Source organism: Fusarium coffeatum (genome assembly GCF_003316985.1).
Source record: "Fusarium coffeatum strain FIESC_28 chromosome Unknown BRIP53273_contig_5, whole genome shotgun sequence".
Taxonomy (NCBI): domain Eukaryota; kingdom Fungi; phylum Ascomycota; class Sordariomycetes; order Hypocreales; family Nectriaceae; genus Fusarium; species Fusarium coffeatum.
The window spans coordinates 74790-91305 of NW_022157804.1; the positions used below are offsets into that span (position 1 = coordinate 74790).

The 16516-nt window shown below is 50.9% G+C and overlaps 5 protein-coding genes across 5 annotated transcripts; 3 read left to right on the forward strand and 2 right to left on the reverse strand.

Annotated features, from left to right (window-relative positions):
- Positions 1-897: 897 nt before the first annotated feature.
- Positions 898-4902, forward strand: FIESC28_00207 (uncharacterized protein; the record flags this gene model as incomplete). The annotated part of the gene is made up of 1 exon (XM_031154358.1): positions 898-4902. One exon carries the CDS (start codon positions 898-900, stop codon positions 4900-4902), a length of 4005 nt encoding a protein of 1334 aa, XP_031021530.1.
- A 138-nt stretch (positions 4903-5040) lies between these two features.
- Positions 5041-6084, reverse strand: FIESC28_00208 (uncharacterized protein; the record flags this gene model as incomplete). The annotated part of the gene is made up of 1 exon (XM_031154359.1): positions 5041-6084. The coding sequence occupies one exon, from the start codon at positions 6082-6084 to the stop codon at positions 5041-5043; it is 1044 nt and encodes a 347-aa protein (XP_031021531.1).
- Positions 6085-6636: 552 nt separating this feature from the next.
- Positions 6637-7525, reverse strand: FIESC28_00209 (uncharacterized protein; the record flags this gene model as incomplete). Its single annotated transcript, XM_031154360.1, has 2 exons — positions 6637-6972; positions 7019-7525. The coding sequence occupies 2 exons, from the start codon at positions 7523-7525 to the stop codon at positions 6637-6639; spliced, it is 843 nt and encodes a 280-aa protein (XP_031021532.1).
- A 327-nt stretch (positions 7526-7852) lies between these two features.
- Positions 7853-13865, forward strand: FIESC28_00210 (uncharacterized protein; the record flags this gene model as incomplete). Its single annotated transcript, XM_031154361.1, has 6 exons — positions 7853-8275; positions 8327-11061; positions 11369-11463; positions 11517-12365; positions 12714-13266; positions 13316-13865. 6 exons carry the CDS (start codon positions 7853-7855, stop codon positions 13863-13865), a joined length of 5205 nt encoding a protein of 1734 aa, XP_031021533.1.
- Positions 13866-14738: 873 nt separating this feature from the next.
- FIESC28_00211 (uncharacterized protein) lies at positions 14739-16079 on the forward strand (the record flags this gene model as incomplete). The annotated part of the gene is made up of 1 exon (XM_031154362.1): positions 14739-16079. One exon carries the CDS (start codon positions 14739-14741, stop codon positions 16077-16079), a length of 1341 nt encoding a protein of 446 aa, XP_031021534.1.
- Between the last annotated feature and the right edge of the window lie 437 nt (positions 16080-16516).

Here is a 16516-nt window from a genome sequence, read left to right on the forward strand (position 1 = left end):
GCTTCTCTGATACCGGTCCCGCACATCTTCCCGGGCCTTATCTCCGCGCTAGATCTCCCTTCTTCAAAGCCCACTCCAACAACGTCTGAGTGCCTCTATGATGGCCACAGACAATCGCGTCGAACCAACTGTGTAGGCCAATTTAGAGCGGTCAAATACGTCGGCAGACATGGGTGTAGTTGTCGTTGCTGGTCGCGACTTCACGTTGGCCAAGGTAGCCCAAATCAGACGGGCATTTTGGCTCGAGGCTGCAGCGACTTCGGGCTATTGGCATTGCGAAACCGTCACCGCAACTGAAAAAGCGTGAAGTTTATACAACATCGGGAGGCAGGTGGAATATTATGTTTCTCTAGAAGCTTGTTAGTCTAAATAAAAGGAAGACTTCCATCTCAATTGCATCGCCCAGTGTGACACCTCAGTATATTTATTTAGGTAGGCGTTAGACGAATTGTCCTCCAAGACCTGGGCTCCAGGGATAAACTAGTCTAGATGCCAGCCTAAGTTATCATAAGGTGATCAAATCATTTCGTCCCTTATTATGCTCTTCGTGGCCAGTTCTTTTGACCCCTGTCTAAGGTGACATTCATTCTCCTGCGGCTGAAAAGAAAAGAGTAAGCATAGCGACGTGGCTTCTGGAATTAGCGAGTAAGGCGCCACGAAGTGAACAATCTTGTGTGCACAAGGCGTTTTCAGGGTCGTTTTGTTACTATTTGTGCCTTGTGATGTGAGACTAATGCTTCAGCTGAATGCGCCGACCGGTCGAGACCAAGCCGTGTTGCATCCTGCGAGAAGGGACAATTCTCATAAGATGCTCATGCGAAGACCTCTTGGCAAATCTGTAGATCGGTATTGAGGAGTTTTAAAGATCCTGTCAAGTTCAGAGATTACCAAGCCAAGATGGCGACTGTTCCGCCTTACAACAATTACCAGTCGCCGCCTCCAGGCCCTCAGTTCGCGCAGCAGCCAGGGCAGGTCCCACCTGGACAACAACACCACGCCCAGTATCCGCAAGCTCCGCCGGGACAAACACCAATTCAGCAATATGCGCCCGCGCAACATCCTCAATACCAGTCGTCTCAAGGCCCGCCCGTGAACCAGATCCCTCAAACTCCTCAAGCGCATTATTCGCAATCTCCTCAAGGCCAATACCCTCCTGCACCACAGCAGATTCCAGGCCAGCAGCCTGTCTACCAGTCGCCAGCACCTGGTCACCCAGTGCATCAATCGCCGCAGCTGCAACAACACCCGGGCCTCCCTCAACAGCACGCTCCCAGCCAGCAGCCAAGCTACCAGTCACCCCAATACGGTGTCGCAGCACCACCGACACCCGCCCAGCATCAACAGCAATACCAACAACAAGCCGCTCAATTCGCGAAGCCTGCACAGCTACAATCCACCGCACAGTCACTGTACAAATCGGGAAAGGGCTTTCTGGGTAATCTTGCCAGCAACATCAAGAACAAGTACCCCGCCAACTCCAACGCACCAGCGACATCCTCTACGACTTCATATACTGGTGAAGCACCAAAGCCGACGTATAATCCTGGGCAACACCCGACGCAGACGCCTTTGAGTCCTACCAACTCGTTTCCTCAAGGGTTTGGTCAGCAGGGTTATCCTCAGCATGCGCCGCCGACACCACAGCAGAGCGTCTCGCCTGGCGCTTCGGGCTATCATCCCGCGATCGCGCATCAAGGGTCGTTTCCGTCGCAGTCGCAAGCAATTCCTGGACAGCCTCAGATTGGACAGAATGCTCCTCAAGACCATCAGTCACAGCACTCCATGAACGAGGTCTCTGCTCCCCCGGGCGCTGTTCCCCAGCAGGCTGTTCAATCACCCACAGCGACCGTCTCGCCGTATCCCCAGCCTATGCTGCATCACCAGCAATCTAACCCATACGCAACAACACCACCAGCTCAGTCGCCCCAAGGTGTGCCTGGCCAAGGTGTCGCGCATTTGGGTTACGGACAAAGCCCTGCCCAGATACCCCCACAACAGCAGTACCATCCTGCTCCTCAGGTGCATCCCCAGGCGTCATCACCACATCAGATCGGTCCTGGCGCTCCGTACAATCTGGCAGCGGCAGCAACCAGCTTGCAGACCACTGCGCAGCCAACATATCAGGTTGGTGCACCCAGCCATGGGCCTCCAGGAATGTACCAGCAGGCACAGAATCATCCAGGCGCTCCGGTTTCAAATGTGTCGGCAACCTCCCCACATGCCGCTCAATTGATCTCTCCAACAGGACCACCATACCAAGTGCAGAACCCTTCGCAGCCTCTCTCGCCGTCGCAGCAGCACTTGCAGAGTCCTTTACATCAATCGCAACAGCCTTCGCACCAGGCTCCGCCCACACAGCAACATGGCCAATATGCTGTACCGCCGACGCAGCCAGTCTCTCAGGCAGTCACGCATCCGATCGCTCAGACAGGCTCTGTCAATCACGCACCGCAGACGAGTGCTCCGACACAGTCGCCGCATCAGCAGCACAGCATCTCTCCGAATCACCAGCCGCTAGTCGGAGCTCCGTTAGCCCAGACTCAATACGCACCTCATGGCCATCACTACTCGCCATCTCATGGGCAGCCTCCATCCAACATGGGCGCTCCAGCACCTGCACAGCAAGCGTCGACTCCTGGTCAGAGCCACAATTCCCTACCTTCATCGCCGCCATTGCAAAACCTGAACCAGCCGAGTGGCATCCTCCCTTCGGCACCAACGGCTGGCGAGTTCCAGCCTTATAGCCCGAGTACGCTTCAGGCGCCGCCTCCACCACCACCCGGCCAGTACGGACACCCTGTGGCCAATGCGAACACCCAGCACTATCCACAAACTTCACCTTCAACCCAAGAAGATCACACGTCTGCCGCACATTTTGTGCCGGCGCCAGCGCCAGGCGCCGTTGGCCAGCCCATCCAGCCCTACCAACCCTATCAGCCGGCACAGCAATCGCCTCATGCCCCGCAACCTCCGCCGGTCAACGGCCAGCCCGCGGCGAATGACCACCACCAAGACCCGGTTGACTCTCTGTCCACTCAGATGCACAGTCTCAATGTGCACAACGGGCACCAACATCAACCCGTGCCTAATACTAACCAAATCCATGGCCAAGATGGACCGCGCGGGCCACCGCCCTGTCAGGCTACAGGCATGGTCGTAGACACACTCCCATACTGCCCTGAGAACAGAGTCGTTACATACGCTCTTGACTGGTACCGCTTAGCTGTCGCACCACAGTATCTCATCTGTACAAGATGCTACGCCGACCATGTCGCGGGCACTCATCTCGCTGGACATTTTGAACGATACCATTCTCCAGAGGGCACTGACTCTAAGTGTGGCTTCTGGTCGCCACGTGCAAGAGAAGTCCTTTGGCCTCAGGCTCTACAGACCAATGGTATCGGCTATCTACGCGCGTTCGCAGAGAAGAGCCTGGCTGCACCTGACTGCAAGGGAAGAGTTTTTAGTACAGCTGCTGATGGTGTCAAGTGGTGGGGTATGATCAACAACGAAGTCGACGGATTCATCTCTTGCGATGCCTGCTACGAGGATCGTATTGCCGGCACACCTTTTCAGGCTCGCTTCTCTCCGTATCGCCAGCAAGGCCCGGAGGAAAAGTGGATGTGCGACTTGTGTATTCCGTACCTCTCAACGGCGATTGTCAAGATGTCTAAGCAGGACCACTGGAACGGCTTCGTGGAAGCAGTCAAAGCGCGCATTCATCTTCCTGTATGTGAAGGACGAGATGAAGAGTCCAACAATGGCCATTGGATTTTTCCACGTCGCAGGATCGAGAACATGACGATTTGCGAGACGTGCTACCTAGATAAGCTTGCCTTGACACCCTTTGGCAACGAGTTTGAGCGCCACGCCCGAGCTGAAGGATTTGATGCTTTCTTGAACTCACTGGGTCAGAAATGGAAGTGCAGCATGACGGACACAGCTGTCAACATGAGCGTCGCTCTCGAGGCAGCTATCTACCGTCGCGACTTTGAAGTCTTTTGGAAGGCGGCTAATGCCATATGTGGACTGGTCCCTTGTACCGCGAATGGAATCGTTGGGGGCAAATGGTGGACTGTTGCAGGTGGCTGCCCCGATCTTGACGTTTGCGAGGCATGTTACAAGGGTATCCTCGAGACCTCTAATCTCGAGCGCTTCTTTGAGCCTGCTCAGCGAGACCCAGCTGCGACCATCGTCTGCAACTTCTGTCCTGCGAGCCCGCGGTGGGGCATGTTCATCACCAAGTTCGCCGAAGCCATGGACAAGGGTGTCTTCAGCTACTACACGGACTATGTCAAGAAGTGGGCTGGCGTGCCAACCTGTCCTGGTATTCGGAACAAGGGGAAGAGTACATGGTGGGGACACCCGGAGGCCCTTGCCTGTGAAGACTGCTGGCTCAACTTTGTCGCCGACACTCCTCTCGGACCGACCGTTCCCGTCAAGGGCGTCTACGATGAGCGAACCCTGATCTGCCAACTATGGTCTCCAAGGATGCGCAACATGTGGCTCGCAGCCTGTGCCGCCGGGCCTCCCGGATCGCCAGAGTCAGAGAAAGCCCTTGATGACTTCCGCGCTTTCGGGACCAAGCGAGTACAAGTGTACAACGCTACCATACCGCATATCGAGATGATTGAACAAATGATGATAATGAAACGAATGCAGGCTATGCAGCAAGGTCAATTGAGTCTTATGTATCAGGGCATGAACTCAACGTCGTCCATCATGGGAACGACCGACGGTAATCTGCATGGCAATAGTTCTGTTGGATATTATGAGACCGAACATGGTGTTACTGCTGCGAATATGATGAACAACATGCATGCTGGGATGGCGGATGCGAATAAGATGAGTGATTGGATGCAGATTGCGCAGTTGAAGGCTGCTTGGATGGAGGTAGAGTAATCTTTCTGAATAGTTCTCAATGTGAAATTCCACGATCTATTACTTCTAGCCCACTTTCAAGTGTCTACGTCTTTTTTCCCGTCTTCCTTTTCTTTGAATTCAAGCAATCCCAAACGCCATAGCATCGTGTTCTTATGCTCAAGCTCGGACAGGCAAAGCCACGTTGAGGTATCCCAAGCCATTCTCCATCGTGTACGCCGGGGCAATCAGCTTCTGCAACAGCGCAATTGCCTCATTACCTCCCATTCCATCAGAAGTTCTCTCATCCTCCCAGTATTGGTAAAGCTGCCACCACCAGCAATGTGTAACACCATCAAGACCCTTGTACCCAGCAACACCGTCCAATCCCACCCTCTTCGCCCAGGGCTTATCGACAATGTAGTGCAGACAGATCACCTCCTCATCTCTCCAGATGTTCGGATGCCAGTATCGCATCGTCTTAATAGCATTGTACTGCCATCCAAGCGCATACCACTTATTCTCGAAAAAGAAGGCCAGGAAATCTTGATCGGGAAACATGAACTCTGAGAGTTGAGGCGTTGTGTTGAAAACGTGCAGCATGCGATCCCAAAGACCTTCTGATGGATGGAAAATGAACATGCCGCCATTCAGTAGCTTATGTGGCGAAGGAGATGTCGCTGTTGGCTGCAACGGCTCTTTGAGAGCTGTGGGATGCGAAAGTGGTGTATACGCGCAATTCTCCGCCTTCCAATCCTCAGGCGCCCACGAGTCGGAATCAAGGTTACACACACAAACATGATTCGCCGCAAGCCAATCATCCGGCAACTGCTCCTCGCACTCAAAGACAACATCCATGTTATCCAGCACCGCCATATCAGCATCCAGATAACAAACAGCATCATACTCAAAGAGCTCAAACACGCGCAGCTTGGTCCACGTGTCAACAAAGCGCTCAGCTATGATCGTCATCTTGATATTCTTGGGTGGCAGCAAAAAGTCGCACTCGCGCAGAATCATGTTGCATTTCGGAGCCTCCAGCTCCAGAACCCTGCGCGCATTTTGGGGAAGGTTGGACGTGTAGAGTACCACCAAGGGATAAGCTGAGTGGTTGCGCTGCAGGGTGTAGGCGAGGATGATGACGCCTGGCAGATACGAGTCGCGGGTGATGAGGGTTGCATAGGCGTTGTGCCTCTTCTTGCTGGTGGTGTTGTTGTTGTCCATTTTCGTAGGAAGCTGCAGATGGGAGATACAATTGAGGGTGGTGAGAAAAGAGGGGAGAGACTGAGGGATGAGGAGGGGGAAAAGAGATGATGAAGATTCGTCACTTCGTGGACGTCATTGAAATATGACAGATTGTGTCATTAATTGGCAATGCTTATTTATCCCTTACAGTTTAAATTCTTCTGATTATCTATTACGAGTTGTAATAAAATTATTCTAGGGGAGGAAAAAGGAAAAAGAAAAGAAACTTCCCGTGACTACACGACGCGAGACGTGGTCAAATGGTTGTATGTACCTGGCCTGCATCGTGCCATGTTCACCCAACCGGTGAAGGTACGAACAGCAGGACCATCTTCTCCGCAATCGCGACCTTTTGAGAAAGCATCACTGGATGAATTGAGTTTATTCTGAAACACTCTTCAATCAATGACGCTTCCAAGACCCATCCAATTGACAAGCCTCGTTTATCGCCAAGATCTACGATAAGGTCCAGATCTCGGGAGCTAAAATAACGGTGAGATCCAGTGTAACCACCACACCGTCCTTCTAATTTTAGTAGTTATCTACAGCTTGCACAATAGCACCCGCATCGCCCTCATCAAGATCATCTAAAGCCTTCATATCCTTCTCATCAAGCTCAAACCCAAAAACATCCGCATTATCCCTGATACGCTCCGGCGTGTCGCTCTTGGGAAGGGGAATCCAGTTCTTTTGGAGACAGTAGCGGATGAGACCTTTGCTTGGTGTGACGCTGTGCTTTGATGCGATGCTGGTGAGGGTTTTGTCGTTGGCTTTTTGGTTGCGCACCAGAGGAGCGTAGGCTTCTACTGCGATGTTGTTCTTTTCGCAGTATGATACTGCGTCTCTCTGCTGCAACCAGGGATGCAACTGTTTCCATTAGTAATTGCCAATCTGGTGCGATGGGAAGATGTACCTCAATTTGGTTCACATGAGGAGGCCACACTTTGGCGAATTCCTTCAATCCATCGACATGCTTGATGCCAAAATTGCTCACACCAATACTCTTCGCCTTTCCCTCTTCATAAAGCCTCTCCAGAGCCTGCCACATCTCCTTCCTCTTCGCAGCACCGGGATTCGGGCTGTGAATGAGAAACAAATCAACGTAGCCGCTTTCGGGGTCCAGCTTCTTGATGCTCTCAACACATTTCGCATAGCTCAAATCCACAGATCCTGCTGCCTCGAGAATCTTTGTCGTGAGAAACACATCTTTTCTCTCAACGTTGGACTGTTGCACAGCTTTGCCCACCTCTGCCTCGTTGCCGTAGTACTGCGCCGTATCAATGTGGCGGTATCCAGCTTCGAGCGCAGTGAGGCATGAATTCACGCAGACTTCGGGGGGGGATAAATACACGCCGAAGCCCAGCTGAGGAATTTCGACGGAATTTGAGAGGGGGAGGGTATCAGACTGTGAGCGCTCCATGATTTGATCGTGAGGAATGGTGATAAAGTTCTGGTGTTGAGCGATTCAGTTCAATTTTCGTAACCAAAAGAGGGGTAATTCAATTGACTTTTCTTTTTGTTTTTGTTGCATGTGCAGCGCGTAAAGATCCAGTCATAATGTGTTATGAGTGAATCGATGACGTTGTGTTTTGTGCTCCTCTTTTTTTGTGCTGTTTTGTCTCACAGGCAGGAGTCGATGATGACATGAGTTGCTAGAAAGGTCAAGCCACTGCAAGAGGGGTAACAACAGTGGCAGAGTAAATTCACGATAGAGTCACATCCAATTCCGATTAATGAACGGTTTACAATGGCGCCTGTTGAACCGAATTATTTTGCTTGTACACTCGGAGAGGCAGCCCAGCTAAAACGCCAAGATGGATCGGCCAAGAAATGGAAGACGGTCCTGGAATTGATTGACGATCAGGCTGAGAATATTCCTGATTCGCCAGCGCTTGGATTTGCGACGTTCAAGCATTTGAAGTCGAGTCAAGGTTGTTACCCTTCACCATCACATGGTCGTGTCGCTAACATTGGCAGTAATACCGTACTTCTTCACATTTCGAAGTCTCTCGGAATCATCAAGACATGCCGCGCAAATATTATCACACCATCTTCCTCCGCCAAAGGATCCTTCGCGGATGACGATTGGTCTTCTATCCGCGAGCAGTACAGATTTCGTGTTGACATGGCTTGGTTTGATGCGACTGGGATATACAGTGTTGCTTCTCGCGTAAGTCGCTCGTCCACGTCTATAAACATGGCTAATTCCTATAGACCTCAGCTCGCACCTCCAGCAATCACGCATCTATGCCAAACCCTGCATATCACACAGGTTCTAGTTGACGAGCTATACGAGCATCGCGCTCGCGGCCTAAGCAATGAAATCAGCGTTGCCATGATCCCAAGATACCATCCAGAGGAATACGCGACACCCAAGTTTCAACAAGCAGATAACATATCCGACACAGCATACATCTGCCACACATCAGGGACATCCTCAGGCCTTCCCAAGCCCATTCCCCAAACTCAATTCGGCGTCATGGGCGCACTTTACAGCTTCCCAGGCAAGGACAAACCAGCTACGTTTTCCACCACGCCATTGTACCATGGGGGCTTTCCCGACTGTCTAAGGGCTTGGACGAGTGGCGCGGCGATCTGGTTCTTTCCTGAGGGACATGCACCTATTACTGGCACCAACATTATGAAAGCGCTTGAGTATGCGAGGGCTAAGAGCCCAAGCCCTGTCAAGTATTTCTCTTCGGTGCCGTATGTACTTCAGATGCTGTCTGATGAGTATGGAGGTCTTGAGATTCTGCAGTCGATGGATCTTGTAGGTGTTGGAGGCGCAGCTCTTCCTCCTGCGATAGGTGACAGGCTTGTTGAAGCAGATGTCAATCTCTTATCGCGAATGGGAAGCGCAGAATGTGGATTCTTGATGTCTTCACATCGAGACTACGCAAGTGATAAGGAATGGCAGTTCCTTAGACCCATCGATGATCCGAAATTACTCGAGTTTGAACCGCGCGACAATGGTCTTTCAGAGCTTGTTGTCAAGTCAGATTGGCCGTTCCTTATTAAGACCAATCGCGAAGATGGATCATACGCTACGTCCGATCTTTTCGAGCCTCACTCGACGATCAAGAATGCGTGGCGGTATCATAGCAGGGCTGACGCGCAGATCACTCTTGCGAACGGGAAGAAGTTTGATCCTTCACCTGTCGAGGGTAGTATACTTGCTTTGTCGAAATTACTCCAGGATGTTCTGATCTTTGGTGGTGGAAGAGACTATTCCGGAGCTCTGTTGTTCCCCTCTTCAAACGACGTCAGCGAGCAGGAAGTCATCGAAGCAGTTTGGCCACACATTGATAAGATGAACAACGAGAGTCAAAGCCACGCCCGGATCACAAAGGCCATGCTCGTTGTTGTTCCCGTGAAGGAAGGCGAAAAGGCGCTCGAGAAGAGTAGTAAGGGCACTATTCTGCGAAGACAAGCAGAAGAGCGGTATGAGAAGGAGATTGAGGGCGCTTACAACAGAGGGTCTTCATCTAAAGAGGTTTCTGACGACGAACTTTCGCAAACGGTCCGGTATTGCTTCCACCAAGTTCTGGGACGAGACGTAGATCCCAATCAGGATTTGTATCGCCAGGGCGTTGATTCCATCGCCTGCATCCAAATCCGAAAGCTGCTGGAGCGAGCTTGTTTATCGCCTCGAAACGAGTCTTTGCCTTTGAACGTTATTTACGACCAGGGCACCGTCAAAGCACTTGTCGAATACCTCCACTGTGTGAGGAAGGGACACCACCACCGCGGTAGCAACTCTCAAGATGCAGACGTTCAAGCGATGAAAAGTCTCGTCCAGAAGTACAGCGATTTTAGAGATGTCAAGAAGGCTTCCCGCAGTGAAGGGAAGAGCGTCCTTTTAACAGGAGCCACTGGCTTTCTCGGCACACATATCCTCGATCTCCTCCGTCAAGACTCCAACGTCGACAAGATCTATTGTCTTTTGCGAGCAGACGACGCAGCTATGGCGCAAAAGCGAGTTTCTGAAGCTTTAAGCAACCGTGGCTTACAAGCTCTCAATCAACGACAAAGCGATAACCTAGTCCTATGCCTACCATGCAACCTCACTGAATCCAATCTGGGTCTCTCTGATATAGACCGGCAAGCCATTTTGGAAAATGTCGGAACGGTTATTCACTCTGCTTGGGCGGTGAACTTTAGTCTTCGGCTTCCTTCTTTTGAAGACCAAATCGTCAGCACACGAAATCTGGCCGCCCTTTCCGCTGAATCAGGTGCGCGTTTTGTCTTTGTCAGTTCGATCGCGGCAGTGAGCGATTCGAAGGCCAAGCCTATCCCCGAGGAACTATCGCAGGATCCGAGCGAAGCTTCTCCGTTGGGATACTCGCGGTCGAAGTGGGTAGCTGAACAGGTCTGCGATGCTCTGAACAAGACATCTGGTGGAGACCCTCTTGCTTCGGTTGTTCGCGTGGGACAATTGTGCAGTAATGAATCAGGTGTTTGGAATGCTACAGAAGCGTACCCATTGCTCCTGTCTACTGCAAAGATAACAGGATGTTTGCCAAATATTCCGGGTGAGCCATTGAACTGGCTTCCCGTGGAACAAGCAGCACAAGCCGTCATCGAAGTCTCGCGTTCAAAAGACGATGCTTCCTCCACACCAGTCTATCACGTTCTCAATCCTCATACGACACCAACATGGACAGAAATGCTAGACTGGCTATCCTCCAGCATCGGAACTCCCGAGTTCGAAAGGGTTTCGCCCCGAGAGTGGATCAAGCGTTTGGAGAAGGCACTTGGTGAGAGGAGCGTCAATCATCCTGCGCAAGCTCTTCTAGGGCTATGGAAGGAGTCTTATGGGCTTATGATGGAGGAAGATGTTGAGTTGAAGAAGAGTGGTGATGAGAGCCCGTTTGATGTAAAGAAGACGAGTGAGGTTTCGAATACGATTAAGGATGTTCAACCTTTGGATCGAGAGAGGTTGTTGCAGACTTGGAAGTGGGTTAATGAGACTATCAAGGGATAGGATTCTTGTTAGAAGTGTACATAGCAATATGATCGTTTTGTTATCATGCATCTCCTCACTTTCCGAAACTTGCTCACTTTGGCGTACAAGAGCAGCTCTGTTTTGTAATTGGGCAAAGCAACAATAGTGGATCCCGTCGGCGACTTTTCCCTCTTGTCGTTTGCTGTATTCTGCACGCTTGACAACTCTCCACAAAGTCTCCGACACATCCTCTTTACTCCCTCGAACTCCTTTACCTCTTCCAACACCATCCAAATCTTGTACTATAATTGACTTCAGAACTTTCCGCTCATCTAGCGTTGCCGATATGATCAATTCTCAAACTAGTGCTTCTCCTACTCGCGCCGCACAACGCTCCGCTTGTGACGCATGCCGTACGTTACCCACCCCTCCTCCATCTAACCCAAAGCTGATCACGATTTCTCAGGGTCAAGGAAGTGCAAGTGCAACGGCGAAAAGCCCACTTGTGCGAGATGTGCTTTTCATGGCCTTGAGTGTATTTACTCGGTCAAGCAGCGTATGGGTCGGCCTTCGAAGAGGAGGTTGACGCCTCCTTTGACTCCGACGCAGAACAGTCCGAGGGATCAACAAGAAGTGACTACTCCACTCTCTGGCTTCGATATCGCATCCTTTTCGCCATCTACAATAGGAGCCGGCCTGGATTTCAATATTGATCCTCTTATTGGATTGTCGCTTGCTGCGAGCATAGATCCTGGCTTACAACAACATCCCTCACCATCAGAACAGTCCACAGACCTCGTTTTGCCATCTGTGTCCCATACAAGCGCCTCAGATTCGGCCAATAACACAGACATTGGTACTTCAGCATCTCCATCCTGTTCTTGTCTAGCAACTTTCTATCTCACAATGGACGATCTCTGCAAAAACACAGATCTTGTCTTCCCATCCGGTCTCATGTTCCTACGCGAGAAGCTCAGCACAGTCAGCCAACTTGCTCACTGCCAGATATGTCCAACACAATACCTGTCTTCTATGCAAAACATCCAACTCCTCGGCACACTTCTCATGTCTATAGCGAAGCAATATGGGGTAGTACTAGAGTCCATCACCAAGGAAAGTGAACTTATGTCCGAGACAGGGCAGCCGATGCATATCCAATTTGGAACTTCCAGAGCTGATGTCTCGTCGGACTTTGCTTTGGAAATGAGCCCTGTGGAATGGGCGTCGCTAGCCAGACGATCTGTCAAACAGGAGATTTACGGGAGTGACGACAAGGAAGACTCACTATGGGGTCTCATTCACCTCTTGGAACGGCGTCAGGCAAAATGGCATGCCTTACCTCCTAAGCCAGATTGTCCATATAGGCGTTTGGCAGATAAGGAGCCGTTATGTATGAAGATATTGCAAGGAGCGAAGACATTTCTTGGGTCACTCGGGCTGAGTTCCCAGGATTCATGAGAATTTAGATCTCACCCTACCAGTACAAAAGCCAGTGGATCTCGTAATTTAATAAGCGCTAGCATTTATTTTGAGGCGATATCTGGAATCCTTCCATTGAGAGCTGGGAATCTTACATCATCTTACCTGACGAGTCCGACCATTAGTTTCGGAAAGATATAGCCTAAGGATTTAGAGGATTCACAAATAGCCAATTACTTTCCAGATGCGACTTTTGCAAGCGGCGCAGTCGTATCTCTCCGCGTTGTCTATGCTTATCTCCCTTCTCTTATATACCCGCTTGGCCCCCGGCTTTTACCTCCCGTTGTGGTAAATCCCCAGTCCTCCGCAGTCTCTTCTGTAACGATGCCTCATGCAGTATCCAGTTCAAGGGCTCTTGAGCCTCACTTCCTTCGCAACGCCCTCGATGTCCTGATCATAGGAGCAGGGCCCGCTGGTCTGTCAGCGGCTCTGGCTTTGGGTCGTGCGCGACGGAGTGCGGCTATCTTTGGTTCTTTCGAACGCTCCGGACCACAGGGCCGTGACATAGAGAACCTGACGTCGTTACATACCCATATGGTCACCGAGTTGAACACCAAGTACAGAACGGTCTCCTTCATCAGCACCGCCGCGAAGTCTGTTCGTGAGAGAGGTATGGTATTCGAGGTGGAGGACACAGCAGGCCGATGTTGGAAAGGTCGAAAAGTGATAATAGCCACGGGATGCCATGAGATTCTGCCCAAAATACCGGGTTATCAGGAGCGGAGGGGCACCGGCATGTGAGTATATACTTAAACCTCTGTGACAGGGGGAGTTAACAAAATGCAGTCTGGACTTCTCGCAGTGTCCTGAGTTTGAGGATACCAGCTTGAAGTGCGCTGCCGCTTTGATCACCTCGAGCGACTCGGAGTCCATGAATTCGGCCATTCTCTCTGCTCATCTGGCCCGTCAACACACGCCAGACATCACACTTCTTACCAACGGCATGTTTCATCTCGAACAACATCCTCAAATCATTTCTGCCGTCAAGCGGGGTTTCAAGATCGACAGCTGGCCTATCCAATCTTTCACAAAATCAGACGCCGAGTCATCCGTAACCGTCGAGTTCGAAGACGGATCAAAGACTTCGTACGGTTTCATAGCGCACAAGCCTCGATCGTTCATCATAGGGCCTTTTGTGGATCAACTTGATCTTGAGATGACGTCGGGAGGTCGGATACTGGTTGAAGGCGATTATCACGAGACGAGTGTGCGTGGTGTTTTTGCTGCTGGCAGCTGCGCTTCTGTTGTTGATAGTGAAGCAGTGGCATTGAGTACTGGGATAATGGCGGGTGTTGGAGCTAACTTTCAGATTGCGGAAGATGATGTCGGCTTCTGATTGTTTGGATTGATGGTTCCCAATTTGTCTGACGAGCACGGAGTAAGGGTGACATATCTTGGCAGTCGTACGAGGCCGGGACATCGGGGACTTTTTATTCGCCGAAGATATAACATGAATATCGATAAACCACTCATATGGAGAACGTTTTCATTTGTTTCAGATACTTTCGACAGTGCAATATTATCGGGTTTACTCGCGATAGATCTGCACAAGATCGCCGCTTATTATGGAGTCTATCTGTAGGGTAACAAAGACTGGATATGACTTTTGCCTTACCATAAAGCATTCCCTAATGATTTTTCTTATAGATAATTTTTTTAACGCAGTCGATAGTACTATTCTATCTTGAAAGCTACTAAATGATCGTTGTGATCGTTGCGTTTTTACTTGACTAGGGGTGTTTTCGATCGTGTCATTCTCGTTCATCTTGGGCTCTCGAGACCTTTTCACTGAAATATAAGATCCTGAGAGCAGAATTACTGCATCGATTAGGGAACTGTACCATCAAACGGCGATTGAGTATTATAGACCTCATGTTAAACGTCATATGTATCTCATTTGACCTTTGATACCGGCAGTCGCCGTTTGTGATACGACTCTGGGCCATCGGGCTTCAAATTCGGGCCATCGGCGGTAACAACAATCATCCCTGAATCACGCAATTGAGACTTATCTACACTCGGTAAGTTTCCGTCCCGGACAAAGAATGATCCGCTCAGATTCGACCCTGATACAGTAAAGCGGCATGCACTAGTGGGTACGTACAGTACGTCACTTTCATTGTACTTTTTCTGGCCTCATCTTATTCTTTGAGCTTTTTTATTGCATTTGACTTTGTGTTTCTGTAAAAAGTTTAAGTTTATTTTCAAGATGCTTTCAAGTCGCGTGTCAATGGCTGCTCGCTCTGCGGTCTTTAGCCAAACCCGTCGGGGCCTTGCTACCGCTGCCGCCGTCGCCGCCGGAACGAGGAGCCACAAGGTCGTTGTCATTGGAGGAGGCTCTGCTGGTCTCGCTATCAGCCATCAACTTCTCCGAACAGGCCGTTTCACCCACGATGACATCGCTGTTGTTGACCCTGCTCAGCACCACCACTACCAGCCCGGATGGACACTCGTTGGTGCCGGTCTCAAGACCAAGGAGGAGTTGAAGATGAACATGCCTGAGCTCATCGACCCCAAGATCAAGTTCTATAACGTCAGCGTCAACGGGCTTACTCCTGAGGATAACGCTATCACTCTCGGAACTGGTGACAAGGTCAACTATGAGCACCTTGTTGTTGCACCTGGTATCAAGATCAACTACGGCAGTGTCAAGGGTCTTACTGAGGCTCTTGCCGAGAAGAGCAGCCCTGTCTCCTCCATTTACGGCTACGACCACTGCGACAAGGTTTTCCCCAACATTCAGCGCCTCCAGAAGGGTAACGCCATCTTCACCCAGCCCGCCGGTGTGATCAAGTGCGCCGGTGCTCCTCAAAAGTCCATGTGGCTGGCCCTCGACCACTGGAAGCAGACTGGTCTTTACAACCCCACCAACCCTTCCGCCTCTCCCATCAAGATCAGCTTCGCCACCGGTCTGCCCGTCATGTTCGGTGTTCCCAAGTACAGCGCCGAGCTCGAGAAGATGCGTCAAGAGCGCGGTGTCGAGGGTCTTTTCCAGCACGACCTCGTCGAGATCAACGGCGACAAGGCTATCTTTGCTCGTCCTGAGGGTCAGGAGAAGGTTACCAAGCAGTTTGACTTCCTACACGTCGTTCCCAAGATGGGACCTCACGATTTCGTCAAGAGCAGTGCTCTTGCCAACGAGGCTGGTTACGTCGATGTCAACGACAACACTCTCCGCCACAACAAGTTCGCCAACGTCTGGTCTGCCGGTGACGCCTCCAGTCTTCCCACCTCCAAGACCGCTGCCGCCGTGACGTCCGAGGCCCCCGTTCTGGTCAGCAACCTTCTCCGCGCCATGGATGGCCAAGAGCCCGAGCCCGCGTACGACGGCTACACCTCCTGCCCTCTCCTGACCGAGTACGGCAAGGTGATGCTGGCCGAGTTCAAGTACGGTGGTGTTCCCAAGGAGACCTTCGGCGAGATTTTGGGTATTGACCAGGCTGTTCCCCGACGCTCGTTCTACCACCTTAAGAAGGACTTCTTCCCTTGGGTGTACAAGAACTACATGGTCAAGGGAACATGGGGAGGACCTAAGGGTTGGTTGAAATAGATGTTTAAAACTGGATGAGCTTCATGTACGTTAGGAGTAAAAACATAGATGGGGAGGTATCAGAGCATTGTATACCCATGGAAGGAGCGAGATAAAAGCATAAATTGATGATTTGGTCATAAACACGTGGCATGGCGCTTGCTCGAAGCCTCAGTGAATTCTGCCTTGTATTGCGTCAGGATTAGAGTTCATTCCAGAGGCTCATTAAGTGGATATGTGAGTGAACTAAAACTTGACAATGTGCTCAGAGAAATGCTGAAGAAGTCGTTTAGTGACCTGGATCTCAGGCGAGGCTGAAAATATGCCAGACAGACGCAGTTTGATTAGCATTGGACTTTTAAGGACGTTCTTCAAAGTATTATACACGAGACAAACATATGGAAACGCTAGCTGCGAAGTAACTCTGTATCAGAGGTGCAAAGATTTAGGTGCCCAGT